The 18928-nt window shown below is 40.9% G+C and overlaps 1 protein-coding gene across 2 annotated transcripts; it reads right to left on the bottom strand.

Annotated features, from left to right (window-relative positions):
* Nucleotides 1–1504: 1504 nt before the first annotated feature.
* Nucleotides 1505–18688, bottom strand: cass4 (Cas scaffold protein family member 4). Of its 2 annotated transcripts, none has more exons than XM_005452227.4 (7): nt 18358–18688; nt 5813–6220; nt 5073–5156; nt 4878–4976; nt 2801–4075; nt 2624–2704; nt 1505–2486 (listed from the first exon to the last, which is right to left on the bottom strand). In XM_005452227.4, the coding sequence occupies exons 1-7, from the start codon at nt 18433–18435 to the stop codon at nt 2076–2078; spliced, it is 2436 nt and encodes an 811-aa protein (XP_005452284.1). In that variant the 5' UTR covers nt 18436–18688; the 3' UTR covers nt 1505–2075. The 2 variants fall into 2 exon arrangements, with proteins under 2 accessions (XP_005452284.1, XP_025763336.1); XM_025907551.1 differs by lacking the exon at nt 18358–18688 and adding an exon at nt 16792–16850.
* Between the last annotated feature and the right edge of the window lie 240 nt (nt 18689–18928).

Below are 18928 nucleotides of genomic sequence, written 5' to 3'. Positions count from 1 at the left end.
GCAACCCTTCTAAACAACCCATATGTGTCTTTATCTAACTTTAACCTTTAACATGAGGCCAGGTATGTCTGGGTGGCTTTTTCCCTTAATAAATGAAATAATTTAAAAACTGAATTTTTATTTGCTCAGGTTATCTTTGTCTAATAGTAAAATTTGGTTGATGATATGAAACACTTAAGTGTGACAAATATGCAAAAAACAAACAAAGTAACTAAGAAATCAGGAAGTGGGAAAAATTACGTTTTAATGTCAGTGTAGCTGATTTTGAGTTTGTTGCAGTTTCTCTGAGCGTTGCAGGGTCTGATTTTGAGCTGGGATGATACTTTTAGGAGGATTGTGTAACACATTCACAGAGGGGGGGAAGTAATAAAGTACAAATACTTTGTTACTGTACTTAGGTAGAATTTTCAGAATTATCTGTACTTTAGTTAAGTATTTATTCATTTCTAAACTTTTTACTTCACTCACTACATTTTTAAACAAACGTCTTTACTTTCTACTCCTCACATTTTCAAAACAAGTGTGTTACTTTAGGTTTAACACATTAGAGGGAAGTTTTTATTTGCCATCACTGCAAGTCTTCAAACATCAAAATGATTTATGACACCATTCTGAGGATTAAAGTGGATCTGGAACCTCGTTCAGAGGTGCCAGATCTTCACTCAGAGATGGAGAAAAATAAGAAAGACAGGATGGGAGAGGAAGAAGAGAGGTTAGATTTGGTAAGGGAAGGACTGCTCAGTGACATTTGATAAAGTGGAAATTTCAAGCTTACGTGTAACGTCCTGCTGTTATAAATCAGATAACAGATCTGTATATGATGTGAAGTTGTTTTTCATACTGTGAACTGTCCTGCAAAAAACAAACTGAGGCCTTACTCAGCAGTTGCATGAAAACGCTCGGCAGTTTCGTGAAGGAGTAACAGGTTAGCTTTCCGTACTGCGTACATTTTCAGTAAAGAACTGTGGTGGGCTTGTGCTCAGTGGCTGTGGTGCTCATGGTTAGAGTTATATTTGAATTTGAATTTAAGCTGATGATATGTATCACATATAAATGATATTCATGCATTTAATTTCACCTTTATACTAACTGTATACCATTAACCTTTCTGACATTTATTTCATGCTTTAAAGGGCTAATGCATGGTCGGTAAATCCCCCCAGAGTGTTTTGTTGCGTGCTTGGCCCTGCATGAATTTCTGCAGACTGAATGACAGAATACCACCGAAATTTAAAACAGAGAGAACAGAAGCTGACTAGCTTAGAGAAAGCGAGTGAAAAAAACCCAGAAGTACTGAAAAGAACATCCAGGCAAACAGGTAGAAAGAGAATACAAATCTTCCCTTCTGATCTCATGCAAAAGCATCATTTCAATACCAAGAACTAGATAACTAGCGGAACAGTTTGTAGGGCTGTAATGTTCTCATTTCCAGTCCCTTTTTTAAATCTATTTTTAAAATCTATTTTCTATAACATATTAAAAAAGCAGAAAAATAAGGTTTTCAGTTGTGTGTGTCTGTGTTTTTATTTCAATATCAACAGAACTTCAACATATGTTGTACTCAGTCTTTTGTCAAGTAAATTTTGGGAATGCATAACAATTGTTTTTTGAAATATTTACATAGATATTAACAAAAAGTAGACTGTAACAACATGCTACTCTGAGGAATATATTCCATACACAATATAGTAAAATAAACAAACAAGACAAAACAGATAAGCAACAAAAGGCAAAGAATATACATTTCCCGTAAATATAGAAAAAATACTTTATACTCTGTACTTAAAATGCATTATAACATTGGCTTAATTACAGCATCTTGAATGTGCAATTTATATTGATACTGCCTTTTAGTACAAATGCAATACCTTTTTGAAATAACCTGTGCCGCCGGCTTTTTTCTGCAGTTGTTAATATTTAAACAGCAACCTGCATTCATCAGCTAAAGCAACAGCATAGTTAGGCTCAGAAGTTGTACACTATAAGAATGATTAATAAAAGAAATAGCTACATGACTGATGAATAAAACCTTCTTCTTCACACAGATCTGTATGCTTGATACTGTAGGCTCACTCTCAGAGATCAAGCGATAGCCGAAAGTGCTGTGCTCTCTGGGCCAGCTGCGTTGCGAACTCTTGAGCTTCATGAAGAGCTTGCCTATCAGGAAAGTGCAGTGCCGCCTTCTTGGTAGCCACAGCTAGCTGCTTCAGGAGAGCGCACAGGTGGTTGCTCTTACACAGGAGACTTTGGTTAGACCCTTTACGATGGGCTTCCCTGTACAAAGTGTCTACCAGTCTCTGGCCCACCATAATCACCAGCTTACTTTGTGAGATGAATTTCTCTGGTGGCTGGTCATCCTGAAGGCTTCCCACAAATCCACCAATGGCCTTTTGGAGAGCACCAAAGTAAAGTCTACAGTGCTCTGACATGGAAGATAATTCCTTTTCTTCGGTGCCACTGCCAGAGTTGGAGGAGTGTTGCTTGGCCTGAGCAGGGGAGAAACAGAATAAAGGTAAACATGGCCGTGCCTTCTAGACTGGTTTGTCTGCTTCAGACCAGAAATCCTCTTATAAATTAAAAAAGTCTGTTGTACAGGACTGTGTCAGTTAATGAGGAGACATACCTTCGTCGTCTCTGTTGTTGGTGTGACATTCTCTTTAGGTTCCTTCTGCACTTCCCGCTGTTTGTTTTCGTCTTCCTTAGTCTGAGGAAAATTCAAAGGCAACATATTAATAAGTATGCAGCATGGGTTTCTTGTGGCTAAAAAGTCATATTATGACAGAGGAACAGAAGTTGATACCTGCAGCTCTACGTAATCATTGTCATCCTCAGCTAAGTCCCCTTCTTGTTTGGTTTTGTCAGGACATTTTTTTTCTGGAGGATCCGTGGTGTTTACAGACTCTTGATCTCGCTGAGGCGTTCGGAACAGAAGCTTGCCGTTGGCGTTGATGATAGATACTAGGCGCTTTATATCGTCTGGAATAGTTCTTGCCACCATAACAAAGCGCTCCAATTGGTCAGGTGTCTGGACCTTCCCCGGTTCCTGACTGAGCTTGTTTAGAGGCCATTTGGCTGCATTCAGATTACTCACTGTTTGTTGTAAAATCACACCTGAATCCTCTACGATGGAGAGCTGTTTACAGAGCCTGGTCTGCAGGTTGGCATCAGTCAAACGACGAGCATTTCCTTTAACATCTAGGGCAAAGTTTAGGAAGCATGTCAGAGAACATACAATCAACTCGGCTGCTTCTTTGATCTCCTTGAGATGTTTCTCCAGATGTCCCTTACACCTCCAATGACTGCTGACAAAGTCCATGAGTTTGGGCACAGCTTCACAAACAGACTCCTGCAAGTCCAGCAGTTTGCGGCACGCCTCATCCTGACTGAGTGTTACTTCTCGCAGAAGCTCAGGGGAAGAGGAGCTCAGGGCCAGAGAGTCACAGGAGCTGTTGGAAGAGCTGGAGGCTGTGCTGATTCTTTGATTATCTGCTGCAGGCAGATGTTGGTTTCGACCTTGCTCATCTTCACGCAATGCAGTTTCCCCACTTTCTTGAATGCCGTGAAAGGTTGTACAGACCAGAAAGTTCCTCATCCGCTGCAGACGCACTCTTTGGAGTTCAAAATCATTGCTTGAGTTACCCCTGCATTCTAGGGGTTTTTGATCATTGGGCTGATCGGTGACACCTTGGATGAGGAGTTCTTCCTTGGCTGGAACCACATATACAGACTCTTCTGTAGGCTTCAGGGATGGCAGTTTGTTGTAAACGTTTGGTGTAATTTGGATATCAGGAGATTTTGGTTTGGGTATATCATAAAGCAGTATAGGTGGACTTTCTTTTCGATGTGCTGGAAGAGTGTCATACATCTGCCTGGAAACTGATTTGCAGGACAAGTTATCAGAGATGCCATGACTTTGTTTCTCAGGTCCCACTGGCACATCATAGATCCACTCAGGTTTGCGAGGGCTGGGAAGGGTGTTGTATCCATCTATCATTTTGATTCGGGATTCTGTGGCTGATGGAATGGGGATGTCATAATTTGGGTCCTGAGAAGGGGGTGGTGGGCCTGGATACACCTGTGAACAAGAACAAAGTTGTTCAACACTTAAGTGATTCTACAAGTCCTACATCTGTTTTGCGTGAAACCTGACAGTTGAGTTAGTGCCCTGGGACTTTTGGTTCCCAAACCCAATCCAATGAAGCATCTTCTGGATGTGCAGGAACAAACCTGACTCATAAAGGCCCAAATTAGCACTTCATCGACCCCAAAAGATCTGCTGCTAACATCCCAGTGCCATAAGTCAGATCTATGTCCTTACCCTAATAATCAGCAGTATTTTGTTAGACAAAAGACTAACAGGCAGGTTAATTTTGATGTCTTGACTGATTTTCTATATTTAAAAATACTAACAGACCACATTTATAAAAGGCACCAATCCTTGCTTCATTAACCTCTTAACATCTGCCATGCTAGTTTTGTTTTGGCCAAATGCCAATGTTACAAAATGTTAGATTTCAAAAGAAATCTTCATACATGTTTACGTCTGGTTTTTTTTGGTAAAAGGCTTCATGTTCCAAACAGGTAAAAATTTTATAAAAAGGATGGAAATCAACCAAATCTAAACCATATCAACCGTTGAAAGATATTAAGAAATGAATGACTTGGTAGAGAAATTTACGGAAGAGGATTAGGGCCACTGGAAAAACAAAGTGGGCACGTCTTTTGTCCCCTTTTCCAGAATTCTGACTTTAATCTCAGAATCCTGACCTTTTTTTTTCAGAATTCTGGAAAAGAAAAAAAAGACGTGCCCACTTTTTTTCTCAGTGGCGCTAATCCTCTTCTGTAGAAATGAATCCTCTAAAACATCTGAAACTTACATAAGAGTCTTCTGGACTGCTACACCTTAAAGTTTCAGGAGAGTTAAGGCCCTTCTCCAGAACTTGCTTTCGTGGCATTGGTGTAGGAGGCGTTGTATTCTGCGAATAGCACAATAAAAAGAAAATGAAGCTGTCGGACCAAAGCCCACTCAAATAGTATCATCTAAAGTTATCTTGACTTTGATACATTCTTACATTGTAAAGGGAAGCTCTTTTTGGTTGGTTCGGCACATCGTACACCTTCCCATTTGGACTGGATGCTGTACTGAAGGATGAACGCTGCAGACAAAACAGTCAGGCTGTAATACTGGAGTTGACTGGCAGCATTTGCTCTGCTTTGATCAAAGCCACTTTTCCCCCACTGACACATGCGTTAACACGTTTATGGGGACAGTGTTTGCTCTGAAGCCTGTTGAAAGTGCTATTATTCATACACCTTGCCAATTAATGCAGCTCTGTAATGAAAACCATGCTGTTCAATGACAATTAAGTAGCTACTGTAGAGAGAAACAGGACTTCCCTGGAGCAGGAGAGGAAATGGTGAACATGCGGGAATATATCCCCCCTCCTTCTGCTGCAGAAGCAGCCGTACAGACACTTCTGTTTTTCTGGGGTCCCTGTCAGCATGGGCTGCTGTTTGCAGTTAAAAGTGTCTGAAGTCTGTGTCTGTTTGGCTTTTACAGGCCCATAAAGACCCCAGTGCTGCATGCCTGTCCCCATGGAGAGGCCCCTGGTCTCCATCTGCAAGCTCTTTTGTCAGCAGGGGTTTCATTTCTGCAACATTTCTACCTCTCTAATCATGAGCATTAACACTTCCTAAGAAGCATGAATGACTTTGACCTTGGACAAACAGACTGGCTATCAGCTACAACGAGCTCCTTTCCAAAAACTACAAAAAAATTATTTTCTAAATATAGAAAAAAAACTACTTGTACCTTGTTTGCTTCGGCTCCTGCTGTGCTGGGCATAAATCCTGGTGCTTCTGGACCTTTTGAAGCCAATAAGTGAGCAGAGGGGACCTTGTAGATCATGTCCATGCGTTCATAAGCAGGACTGGTGGTGGTTCTGGGGATGCTGGGTGTCTGGTAGATATTTTGCACGCTGTCATCAGTTTTACCATGAGTTAACCTGGGCATTTCATGCACTGCTGGTGTCACGATCTGCGGTAAGAGCTTTAGTCTGTTTGCAGGTGCCAGGCCATGTCGTCCATACAGAGAGCACATCCACCACCCGCTGGTTCCAGCCACGTTTGGATTTATCACCGTGAGGATGTCGCCCTTTCTAAAGGCCAGTTCATCTGGACACTCTGCTGTGTTGTCATACAGAGCCTTTGCTAATTGGTTCTAAACAACAACAAAAAAAGAGAGACAAATGAAATAAGGGTTAGAAGGTTGCATGTGGTACTACCACACAGGAAATAGGCTGTGGTCACGTATAATGGTATTTCCTCTTGCAAAATGTGAGTAGAACTCAGTCGTCAGGCTCACAGGGAAAAAATCATAACCCGATTGAAGGTCTAATTCTTCAATGGCAACAATGCCAAGCCCAGCTGCAAACCCTACCCTAGCCATAGTCATGTGTTTTAGGAATAAGCAAAAAATACTGTTAACAGCTTCTGATATGCATCACTTATACGTGTGTTTTGTTCCCGATTACCAATAGTTGGAAAAGAAACTAAGATGACTTATTATGATGGAAATGGTGAGGGTCAGAATTATTACCTGCCATAACTTAGACTTCAGAGATAAATTAACTTGTTAACTTCTTTCAATGACCTGTTTCTTTGCTTTCACTTCCAGACTGCGCTTCCTAACGAGAGAAAAATAGAAAAGCAGCTTCTTCAAAGCTTCTTCTTGTAGGCGATACATTTTGCTAAACTTGTTTTGAATCCCAGTTAGACTTTATAAAAGAAGAATGACTGCTAGGTCTTATGCATGTTTTGTAGTTAAGCCGCTGCCAAGCATTGGTAAGCATTGTTAGCCATCATTAGTTCTCGATTCCATAAAACTACCCAGCTCTTCTATGTGTGACATGTGTATATATAACATGTGGTGTGTGAGAGTTTCTTGCAACTTAAGCCTAGTCAGCCTTGTTTTCTGTGGTAGCCGTGTTGTGGGGAGACATTCAGTATGAGAACACAGATGTGACACACACACACACACACACACACACACACACACACACACACACACACACACACACACACACACACACACACACACCTAAACCAAAACCAATGGGCAGTGTTGAATGCATAGCAAATAGTGGTATGCTGTGCAGCCACAAACACAAAAGAAGAAAGAGAATGCAGGCACTAACTTAGCTTATGACTCTGTTTTCAATTCTTGTGAATGTCATGCATATCAAAGGTTTTTTCATCTATAAATTTAATTCACTTCGACAATTTTGAAAGGAGCATGGAGAGCCAAACCACTTATTTATTTGCCTGGAAGCAAAGACGTGGACATTGCTACTGATATCATTTGGTTGTGTCTTAAATCATGTTTTTAAGACTCGAAGATTTTAAGTTGAAAAGATTTTTTAAAAAGGCATGTGAAAAGGAGTGTTTTTGGTTAACGACATGTCTCTCACGAGTCATTAACTAATTATCAAACCATAGATAAACCTCCTTTTTAAAATGTTATCATGCAGAATTTGTGATTTAGCCAGTAAACTCAGGAAAGCGTTGATGCAGTTAAGTGGACTGGCCATATATACAGCAGTGCTTAAAATATTTTATCCATCGTATCAGTCTCTAGTTAACACTGACTTGAGCTAAGCAAAAATAGAGAACAACTTTTTTCTGGTGATTTGCACATGCAGGTTGTGCATAAACCTCTGGTTTTTCATGGTAAACTGGTGGGAGACCAGCATGTGAGGCAAGATGACGCTGGATCTGCCTTTACTTTGAGATCAGCTCCGATCTGAGCTTTGTGTGGAAACACAGTTAGCATTAGCAAGTAGATAAGCTTCAGTGATGTGTAATGGTAAAAGATGACTTTTCACTCACTTAACAGCTCGGTCAGCATGTGTGATGCAGAGAAGATCAGTTGTTAACTTCTTTAGCATTTCAACAAGGAAAGCTGTTGGTGTGGTGTAATAAACAGGCACGGCTCAGCAGCACCTAGATTAGTTGACTGAATGTAACACGTTTAACCAGCTCACACTTTACCTTCATTTTTCAATAATATTCATAATAAAAAGCTGATTTTATTTTTTTATTTATATATTTGAATTTACTGTTTTTAAACCAAGATGCAGGCCTGTGTTTCTGTTTATTTTCAGAGATACATGATGCCCACACATCAGCCATTACAAACAGATGATTTACTGAATATAATGCTGGACACTAAACAGAATATAAAGTATTTAAAATGAGCTTATGATCTGAAACATAGGCAGCAGTAAAATTAATCCTTTTAACACTGATTAGGAACATTTTTCATACCTTTTGCAAAAATCACAAACTACCACTTCCACTGCTGTAACCTCCTTTTTAAAGCTGTTTAAACATTAGAATCTATGGGAATCGACTCGCTTTTTGAGAGTCAGATGACCGCTAGAGGAAGTGCAGTTTTTGGGTCTTTCTGGTGGTGTAATTTCTCAGCATCAGACATTTCCCACTAGCTTGTGACTGAAAATCTTCTGAAAAGCTTTGAGGATTACAGATTATGCTATTAAATTGTTTGCTCACACCTACTCCTAATCTTTAAAGCTAATACGTTTAATGAAGGATAGCTGGGTTACTCAAACACAGTTGCATAGACGTTGGGATAAACAAACACCGACATCACCTCCCGCTGATAACTCTGTGTGCGGGGAGAGGTTGGGGCAGGGGTGCTCTGCTGGCTCTGCCCTCTCTCTGAGGGGGAATCTTCTGAAACAAAGAGCCCATTCAACATCAGAGACCAACACGCTCAGCACCTGTTGGGATGCAGGCCTGTGTTGCACACTGACCACAGCAGACCACGGCCCCCTGTCAACACACACACACAGACACATGCAGCAAGCCTCAGCAAACTCCCTAATCCTCGGGGTCATGCTACAGACATGCAAGTGAAATACACAGGGTCAGATGACAGTCAGGCACCGTGGCACTGCGATCTACTTTGTACTTTCTCCTTATAATAATCATGTGCACATTATCCTGAGAGGACTACTGCTGAGCTTCATTATAAACTATCCAAACTCTGTATATTTAAAACCCATAACCCATGAATGCATGTAAAAAGACTGACCTAGTTGTCGGTGGCCAAATTTCATATATAGCCATTATCTGAATGACACGCTGTCTGACATTTATAGGTCGCTCGTCCTCGGGGGGCACATGCACTCGTCCGTCCTTGCCTTGTGGCCCTGGTTCTGTGTCTGTGTGGTGATCCCCGAATATAGTGACAAAGTCAGATTCAGCTGTGACTCTTTTGGATTCCTGCACGCGCCTGCTTGTGCAGATCATGCCCGTGGACAGCTGGGCTTCAGCACTTCAGCTGGACAGCTGCCTCTGCCTCTCCCATCTCTTCTCTGTCCTGTTCACAAATTAACTTCAGCTCACTGGCTCACCAACGCAAGCAGTGGCTACTAAAAGTCAGGTGTAGAAGCCAACGAGTTGTAGCGGTTGTACATTGTGCACTCTAAAGATAAAATGTCACAATCTTGTTCCAAACCTCCCCCCACGGAGCGTCCTGGATTAAAAATAAATCTGACACGTTTCGAATGATGCATTTATTTCTGTTGTATAGATTGCATAGATTAAAGTGTTGTTAAAAAAGTGAAACTGAATTGGTAACACTGATGTCATTGTACCTCTTTTAAAAGGTCAACAACAACAATACCAATGCACAAAAATGACGCATTTATTTTAGTCACTGTCATGCCAGGAAGCATCGTGACTAAATGTGAAACACTGCCACTGTCTCAAAATGGTAACATGTTAGATTTATTTAAGCAAACAGCCTGGTGTCCAGGATTGGTAGTTCAAGGAAAGGAAACTTCTTGATGTTATTCCACAGATATATGACACAAATGGTACATGCTCACATCTCTGTGATGGGCCTGAGGACGGACACAGCACTCAGACAACAACCGGCGTCAGAGGTCAGGGAAGGGACATTGATCTTAGCTTGCGCTATAAACTCTTCTTCAACTATGCCATCAAAAGCCCAAAACAGATGTAGCCTTGCTAATGTAACAAAGACAACTGCATGTATGGAACAAAAGAGAGAAGCTCATTAACCACAGGTCCTCACAAGCAGAACATTCAGTTATAGAATTTCACAGTCAATTATTTATAATCGACCAGCTTCTACATGTATGCATGTAGTACACACACGTATTACAATGTGAGTGCATATTTTCAGCATAGGTGGTAACAATTCAGTCGTTTCTAACAACGAAAACACAGACTGCCCGGTTATCATAACGTCATCATTCAGACCCTGCACTCTGCAAAGTCGGTGACAACACTGCTAAAAGTCTTGGCGGTACACAGCTCTGTTCTTTCCTTCCTCTTTTTAGCACCCTTATGTTTTTTTGTTTGGCTTGCTAAACATAATTTGTACTGCCATTGCACCATTGAAGTACTCTATAATACATGCTGAAAAACAACTCGCTGCATAGCTGATGCTACCAGGTTTAGCATTATTAATCACAAATGACAGACAGCTAGGTCCAAAAATACAGGTCATATATTTGCCAGGATGCTCCTCTGAACCCCAAACCTATTTTTAATCAACAGAGTATAAAACAACTGGGTAAAAATTTGGTTCATAGCGAAAATTTTGACTGCACAATAAAGTTAGGCTTAGGTTCACAAAGTACAACCATGAGTTACACAAATATAAAAAACTCTTATGTGTCCAACTTTTCCAACTTTAACTTAAAGCTGTGCCATGTGGAGGGAGGGGCCTATTTTTGTAGTCACGTCGATTGGGCCTTTGAGTCTTTGACTACCAAGCACATGGTGACTGTGGGAAGGACAAACTCTTTTTTAACAGGAAGAGGTCTTTTGCAAAACTAAGTCAAGGAAGGCCAGTTATCTGCAGTAGTGAGGGGATTTCAGAAACAGGCACGTAGGTCGACAGACCAACCTGTCTCAGAGCTCTCCAATGCCCCATTACTGGACTCTTCGAAACTCTAACAAGGCCAGCGTTTTCATTTGATTCATTTACTTTTTGTAAAAGGGTTTCTTCAGTTTTCTACAAATGAAGATACAAATCTTCATTACTATTAGAAACTGTTAGTGAGGTCACAGTGGTCAAAATGCAGTCCCTCACAGGCTGTGAGAGAGTTCATATAGAAACTTGTTGCCTCTTGTGTTTATTCATAATTCTACTGCCCAAGTATTTTGTAACCAGTGACGCACATTCAGCGGGTATTTTGTAACTGTACTACACACTGGAAAGGTAACTGGAACTTTTCTTCCTGTATAGCCAAAGAGCATCGTGCAAGTAGTATTTATGTAGTATTATGTACCTTTAGAGCCGGTGGAACATGAACAAGCTTAGGATCAGTTCCTAGTGTGGGAACATCCCCCTTTTGGTTGACCAAGACACGACCTCGGGGTCAGGTCAGAGCCTCGTCCATTATACCTTCAATGCAAATCTGTTACACAGGACCAGAGATGCACTAGGATTTAAGAAACAAAAATTCTTTTCCCAGGCAGAGTGGTGGGAGCGGAGTGTTGGAGATGAGACATAGCTGAGATCAACTCCTGTCTTTAATGTGTACAGGAAGTCAGCTTGTAAATATGACATATTAGAATTTCCCACAGAAACAAGGACAGTGTTGGTGGGGGCGGTGTGTGTGTTTGTGTGTGTGTGTGCAGACGCAGACAGATGGAGGAAAAAGCAAAGTGTAATATCCTCATAAATTATCATTTGACACGTGTGGAATCTGTCTCTGGTCAATCACTTTTTCAAATCTTAGATGATCTTCAGATGTGCTTTGTGGAAAATCTCTTTTGTCAACCTTCCCCCAACCCAAACAAATCCAAGAGGAGGTTAACACAGACTCTGTGGCAGTGACACTGACTCGCTGCAGCTGCCCTGGTATTTCCTGTATGGGAACTGGTGAGAACTATGTCAAAAACTCAACTAATGAAAACTTCCAAGCAGCTTTTGGTGGACTGATCTATGACTAAACTAAAGAAAAGTATTAGACATTTAAAGTTTCAATACTCGACAGAAAAATTTACTGATGGAATAACTATTGGATTCTTTTGTTAAACCTGATCCCAGGATTAAAACTAGTAAGAAACAAAATATTTCCTTTTACAAATTAGAAGCGTTTACTACACCATTTGGAAATTCGATGCTGCCGATGTGGTTTTTCTGCTACAACTTCACTTGACAAGCGCAGCGTCTGTGGCTGAAAATTGAAGCCAACTGCAGAGTGTTAAAAACTGCAGTTTCTCTATTGTCCATATGAGGCTTACTGTTTGTACAGCATAAACCTTTAAATGACTCTAAACAAGAATTTGAGTGCTCAACCTTGAATTTGTTTTGGACTCACTTTAAGCGTGGGCAGGTGTGAGTCTTCAATAAAGCGGTGACGCATCCGAACAACTTGTATCTGTTTATTTATTTGTTGTTTGATCTTAAAATATGCAGTTTAGAAATGGCTCAAGAGATCTTTCAGACTTGTGTAAATCAGCAGTTCTCCCTCTGAGATCTTCACTGTGTTCATTGGATTTTTCCATTGATCTGAGTATTGGTCAGTGAGTTTTGTCAAAAAAAAGTCCTTTTGTTACATTAAGATACATGGTTGAACTTAATTCACTACTTATTAAAAGATTTAAGTAAAATGTATTCAGATAGCACTTTTAAGACAAGAATCATTTGCAAAGTGTTGTGTTTTCAGCTGTTTTTTAAAAGAAGCTGCAGAGTCAATGGTGCGTAGAGGGGGAGGGAAACTGTTCCACAGTTTTGGCGATAAGGTTTAGAAAGCACGATCCCACTTTGTTTCCAGAAGACCACTAATATTGGATCTAAGGATCTGGTTTGGAGAATGAGGGTAAAGTAGCTTAATGATATGAGTGGGGGCCTCTCCTCGTAAGGCTGTAAATGTAAGAGTGAGCGTGAATTTATGAGTGTGAGTTAAAAGCCCTGCTGCAGCATTTTGGACAGCTTGAAGGTGATTTACAGAAGTCTTTGACAGACAAGAGAAAAGAGCAATAACAATAATAAGTTGGGAGGAGAAAAATGCACAAACAAGCATCTCCAATTCACCTTTGGAGACGTCAGTCGTGAGTTTAGCAAAAAAAAAAAAAAACCTAAATAGAAAAAGCAAGAGTGGGTCACAGACTTGATATGAACATCAAAAGTCAAAGACTGATCAAAAATTGACCCAAGTTTGCGAGCAGTAGCTTTTACTGTGGATGAGTAAGAACCCAGACGTTGTCTAATTTGGGGCTTAATGCTCTCTGCAGCAACGCTCGGTGTTGTCTGTGTTAAGCTGCAGAAAACTGTTCGTCAGTCCATTAGAACAAATAGTTTATCCAATTTACAAGGTTTAAAAGAGAGGTGCAATTGGATATCATCTGCATGCAAATGATAGGAAATTATTATAAAACTAATAATAATAAGGCCTAATGACAGGATATGTAACGAGAATAACAAGGGGCTTAAAACAGATCCTTGCAGAACACTGCATGAAAATTCAGCTACATCTGACCAAAATGTTTCCACTGACACCAAAAGTGTTCTATTCGCGACGAGCTACCGTCTACACAAGAATATGCTGTAAAACAGTAAGCCTCATATGGACAATAGAACAAGGACTGAGCAGTCACCGCTATCTGCGGCCATCGAAAGGTCATTTGTGACTTTAAGGAGAGCCGTTTCTGTGGAGTGCAACTTCCTAAAACGCGATTCAAAGTTATCAAGAATGTCATGCTTCTCCAGCAGTGCTTTCCTGACTTGTGACCAAACAGCTGTTTCCAATCTGTGTCTAGAGACACAGTTTTTAGATGTACCTTGCAAACCAAATGTTCTAATTAGAAAGCTTAAAGTTAAACCCTGATAACTTAGCAGTTCATGTCCAAACCACTTGTGGATCTGAAAAACCAAAGTGCTAAAATGACCAAAACGTTAATAGCGGGGCTGTGTTCAAAATCAGCGGGGGCGCCTCTGTGATACAGACTACAAATGCACTACGGTGAGATGCATCTTTCATCTGCAGAGGTGTAGCATAAACAGTGGTTGACAGGCTGGTCAAAGTGAGGAGTATTTATACAGATAACACTCAGGCTGCAGGCCCACTGTTTCCCTGACAGGAACTTATCTCATTGCTTGCACTCTGGTTTTATTTATAGTCACACTTCCTCATGCTCATCTTCTGCATTTTCTCTCACTAAAGATATTCACTACGGGATTGCTCAACATATTTTTGCTTTGGGATCATTTTAATACATTAGTACAGTTGCAGTAGTGAAGAGCAAGGTGACCGTATCAGCTCATTTTTGCAGTAGCCCTCCGGTGTCAAACACTCACATTTCATGTTATCGATGTATTTTCTTTACTTTTCGCGCTCAAGTACAAAAAGGGAGAGACTTGCATGCAAACAGAGGGATTACTTAAATGTTCTTTGGTGGTGAAATTTGCAGAAATGTAGTAAACTTCATATGTGACTTCACTGATAACTGAGGAACTAAAATATTGTTTCCTAAATCAAGAATGATCTCATGAGCTCAAGTGTGGCCACTGGGAAGTAAACATAGCTCAGTTTATTTACAAAAATCCCCACCGGGGGACTTAAATGACAGAATATATCTTTAACATGAGCTTTATACCACAGAAGCCACAGAGTTTAGGGCAGGTGGGGGGCGCTACTATACTACTGACATACTTACCTCAAAGGTTATACAATCTTGAGTTCATGAGACCTGTGTGAGCGTGTTCTATGAAATTAACATTATATTCAGTTTATTAGAACAGCGGTCCCCAACCTTTTTTGCGCCACGGACCGGTTTATGTCAGACAATATTTTCACAGACCGGCCTTTGAGGTGTCGCTTAAATACAACAAAATAAAACTAGTACCGGTACCAAAAGAAGAAGATTTATTCATAGCACGCAGAAAAAGACCCAGGGAAACCGAGTTAACGATAAAAACCGATAAAAATCCTGAAAACCATAAATTTCACGCCCGAGCCTCAACTCTCGCGGCCCGGTACCAAACGACTCACGGACCGGTACCGGTCCTTGGCCCGCGGGGTTGGAGACCGCTGTATTAGATGATAATGTTTCAATAAGCCAAAACAAACTTTTGAAGAGAAACTCAAAGGTCTGATTAAAAAAAATAAAATCTGCTGTTTTATCGGCAGGCTGCATGTTGGCTGATCTGCTGACATTTATGACAGCAGATATTTATACTCTCTGTGTCTTAAAGATAAATGAAATGTAGGGCAGTATATTTGAATATTGAAATCACCAAATATTGGTATTGGCCTTGAAAAATTCTATATCAGTCAGGCTCTATATAAACCACTATTTGTTGTCTGACGTAGGATGCTTCAGTCACGCTCTTGTGGTATAAATTTCCATTACATGAAAGTACCGCCCGGCACTAATACATCTGATATCTGTCAGAGCGTTTGCTTTAGCGTCCTTTTCTTCACATTCTTTTGTGTTTCACTTCATTTCAGAAAGTTTTAAATTATTTTTTAACATTACAATTTACAGTACGTGCATCTCGGTAGGGCTATTGCTTTGGCTACTATAATACTTCTTTGGTAGTGGCATAAGTTGTTTTTTGGTCACTTGGGGGAGCTCAGCAAGCTGGGAGAGAAACTTAATTTGGCCTCAAACGACTTCATAAACACATCTAACTCTTTAGCTCAAACAGTAACACACTGTGGGCTCAGTTTTATTTATTGCTCCTCACTGATGGGAGTAGAAACCAAAGCAATAAGCGGGAAGACATCATAAAATTCCCTCACATATGAAAAAAAGGCTTGAAAGGCATGAGCAACCATGAGCATTCTCCTCGTGTTTGTAGCTGATGGGTTTGTTTTTTAATTTTTTATTTCGCAACTACCTTTTTGCTATTACAAACTTGAACAGCTTGAACTGTTAGTTATGGTTTTCAGCTAAACCTCCCACTAAATGAGCTGGATCCACTCATTTATCATTACTGTAGTAATTAGTAAGTACTGTAGTCTGTTTGAGGAGGATCCAGTTACCCAGTTTATTAATGATTTCCCAAAGTACCTCAAAAGTCCTCAGGAGTTAAACGCATGACTGGAGATCACAGGGGTTAAATTAGCTCAAGAAACTTAGATCAGCTTCCTTTTGTGGGTGATGTTGTTGCCACTTCTCCACACCAGCGTCCTGCTGTGTAAACCTCTGTGACTGTGCACTGACTACTGTTCTCAGATGATAAAAACAGGCACTAAGCAAAACACAAGGCAGCCCAAAATAGCTTTTTGCAGCCTGATAAAGGCGTGGATCGGATATAAAACAACCCTTATGTAAGGGAAGTTCGATTGCTTAAACAGAGTTAGTCATCAGCCAAGCCAGACAGTATTTTTAAAGGGAAGATGAATAAGATGAGCACAGTCAAACTGGTTGCTTCGCTCAGGGATTGTCAGAATGATGCATATCCTTTCCCACCACTGTTAACTCCAGATAGGGTTTGGGAAGATTGCGCTCTGCTGTTTCATTCATCATATAGAGGTTTTTAAACTTTTTCTACCACCCAACCTAACACACCGACTGGCCTGAGAACTGTCCAACGCAGGAACTGGATCAGAATTCTCAGCTCACTTTAATGCTTTCCACATCTGCTGTTGGCCGCAGTGCTCCCCTGATCTGCAACTCTCAGAGTGCTTCAACAAACACTCGTTTCTGGAGACAGAATGGTGAAAATACACGATGACAACCGTGATACGGTGTGAAATGGTAGGATTCATTACCCACCTGGTGTGGCCTATATTAATGACTGTGAAGATTCTCAGTCATCCAGGTCATCGTAGTCTACGGAGCTTGGAAAGAAAAGTGTCTGGAATTCTTTAAGTTTCCTTGAAGACGTTTCACCTCTCATCCGAGAAGTTTCTTCAGTTCTAAGAGCAACTGGTGGAGAGTCCCAGATTTTAAGCCCTATGGGAGTGTCCCCAAGAGGGTCATGGACCCCCTACTGATCCTCTACCTAATCACATGAGCCAAGGTGTGAAAACAGTGTGTGTTAGAAAAGATATATAGCTTTTCTAACAAATTAAAGCGTTAAAGTGTGCATAAGCCCTCCACCAAGTCTGATTTTTGTGGACTGGAACTTCTTCAGCATATTCCCAAATGTCACATTGACCTCCTTTCACAATAAAGGCACACAAAATAAAGGCTCCAATAAAATGATAATGGAGGACACAGTGTCAATTACGCACATATGATCCTCACTACAGGAGAAAGTCCGCGTCCATCTCACCCTGTCTCAGCATCGCCTCCTTCACTACATCATGAACCTCCTCCTCCTCCTCTTCACCCATCTCAGCCTTCCCTCTAACTTTGCCTCCAAATTGTTCAGCCTGAGCTGTTACAATAATAAATGACTGTGTAATTGTTCTTTTTGTGCGTATGAGAGTTCTGGTTACTGACTCACCATTCACTTGTATTTGGAGTTTAATCAGTTTCCAAAAAAGACAACAAACAAATCAATAACTTGACTAACACTTATTTCTGTAATTTTCTATCGATATTAGGATAATATTATAGGGATTTTTTAAAAATGAAGATAATCATTAAGTTAGAATCTGACGTTGCATCAGCCCTACTCAAAACAATCATAGTGTCTGGGCTTGAAAACCACAAACATATCTAGAAACCACTGCATTAGTTGCTGCAGTAACTATTTTTGTAACATGTAGTCGATGAGTGAGCTGAGGTTGCAATGCAATCAAGCCACGAAAGTTGATTTTCCACAGTGCGTGAAGTTTCAGCGATCAGATGATAGTTTGAATAATGAGAGCTTGTGTCTGTTGGGTTTATCATTCTGAAAATATCCAGCTTCACATCCCCAGTTTCTGCGGCTGAGCAACTTCTTGTATATTTGTACATTTTATATATATATATATCTTTTTCCCTCTGTTAATACTGTCCATATGTATATAGCGCTGCAGAACTGTACCCCCCCCCAGCATGTTTGCACTGAGTAGGAGATGCTCTGTATCTCACTGTGCAACTGTATAGTGACAATAAAGGCATTCTGTTCTGTTCTATTGTATTCTAAAGGCTTTTGTGTTAATGAGGCTCTTAGAGTTTCCCTCTCAGCTCTGTGTCAGGATGGACTCAGGTTACAGCCTACAGTAGAGCAGGTCACAGGGGTGTGTGTAGAAATAGGTGGTGGTAGCCGACACCGCGACTTGAAGCGAAAGACAAGCAGGTGGTCTGCGGGCACATTCCTCTGGATGGCAGGACACAACAGGGTGGATGCTGCATTACAAAGTAAAAGCTGAGTAACTGTTGAAGCACAGAAGCAGCTGCAACACTCACCATGATCGTTAAGGAAGTAGCTGCATCCACACAGAGAAATAAATCCGTCTGCCGAGAGTCGCAGTTCCAGTGAAGCATGTGTGTGTGTGTGGAAAGTCTCCGGGCTGTCCTCTTCCTCCGTGCCTCACAAGCATATTGTCTGAGCTGTCACAGTGAGCCCGGCTGTTTTACACAGGGCGGAGAAACTCAGCCGCTTTCCCGCAGCCCCATTGGTCAGAGAGACACTCCTGCACACACTCACACAAACATGTGCCCCACCCACTGCTTTTCTTTATGTTTTAACCCATCTTCATAGCACTCTGCACTTCCTTTCCCCTCCACTTTTCTTGTAAAGCAGAAGTACCCAGCTCACCACTCGTCTGCCCTTCCAACTAACTGAGGGAATTTTTCTCATTGCCTTTTATTGTGTTTCCTCTTTAGCTTTAAATATGGAACATTTCTCTATATTTGTGACTGATTGGTTTGGTCGGGTTTGCCAAGAAAATGGGGGTAGTGACTGTTGAAAGCACAAATTCTTGGGACTTTCCTTATTGTTGTCTGAACGACATACGGCGGGGTCGGGGAGAGGTGG

The sequence above is a fragment of the Oreochromis niloticus genome, linkage group LG5, assembly GCF_001858045.2.
Source record: "Oreochromis niloticus isolate F11D_XX linkage group LG5, O_niloticus_UMD_NMBU, whole genome shotgun sequence".
NCBI lineage: Eukaryota > Metazoa > Chordata > Actinopteri > Cichliformes > Cichlidae > Oreochromis > Oreochromis niloticus.
The sequence above is the reverse complement of the archived record's forward strand: the minus strand, read 5'-3'. Positions and strand labels throughout refer to the sequence as shown.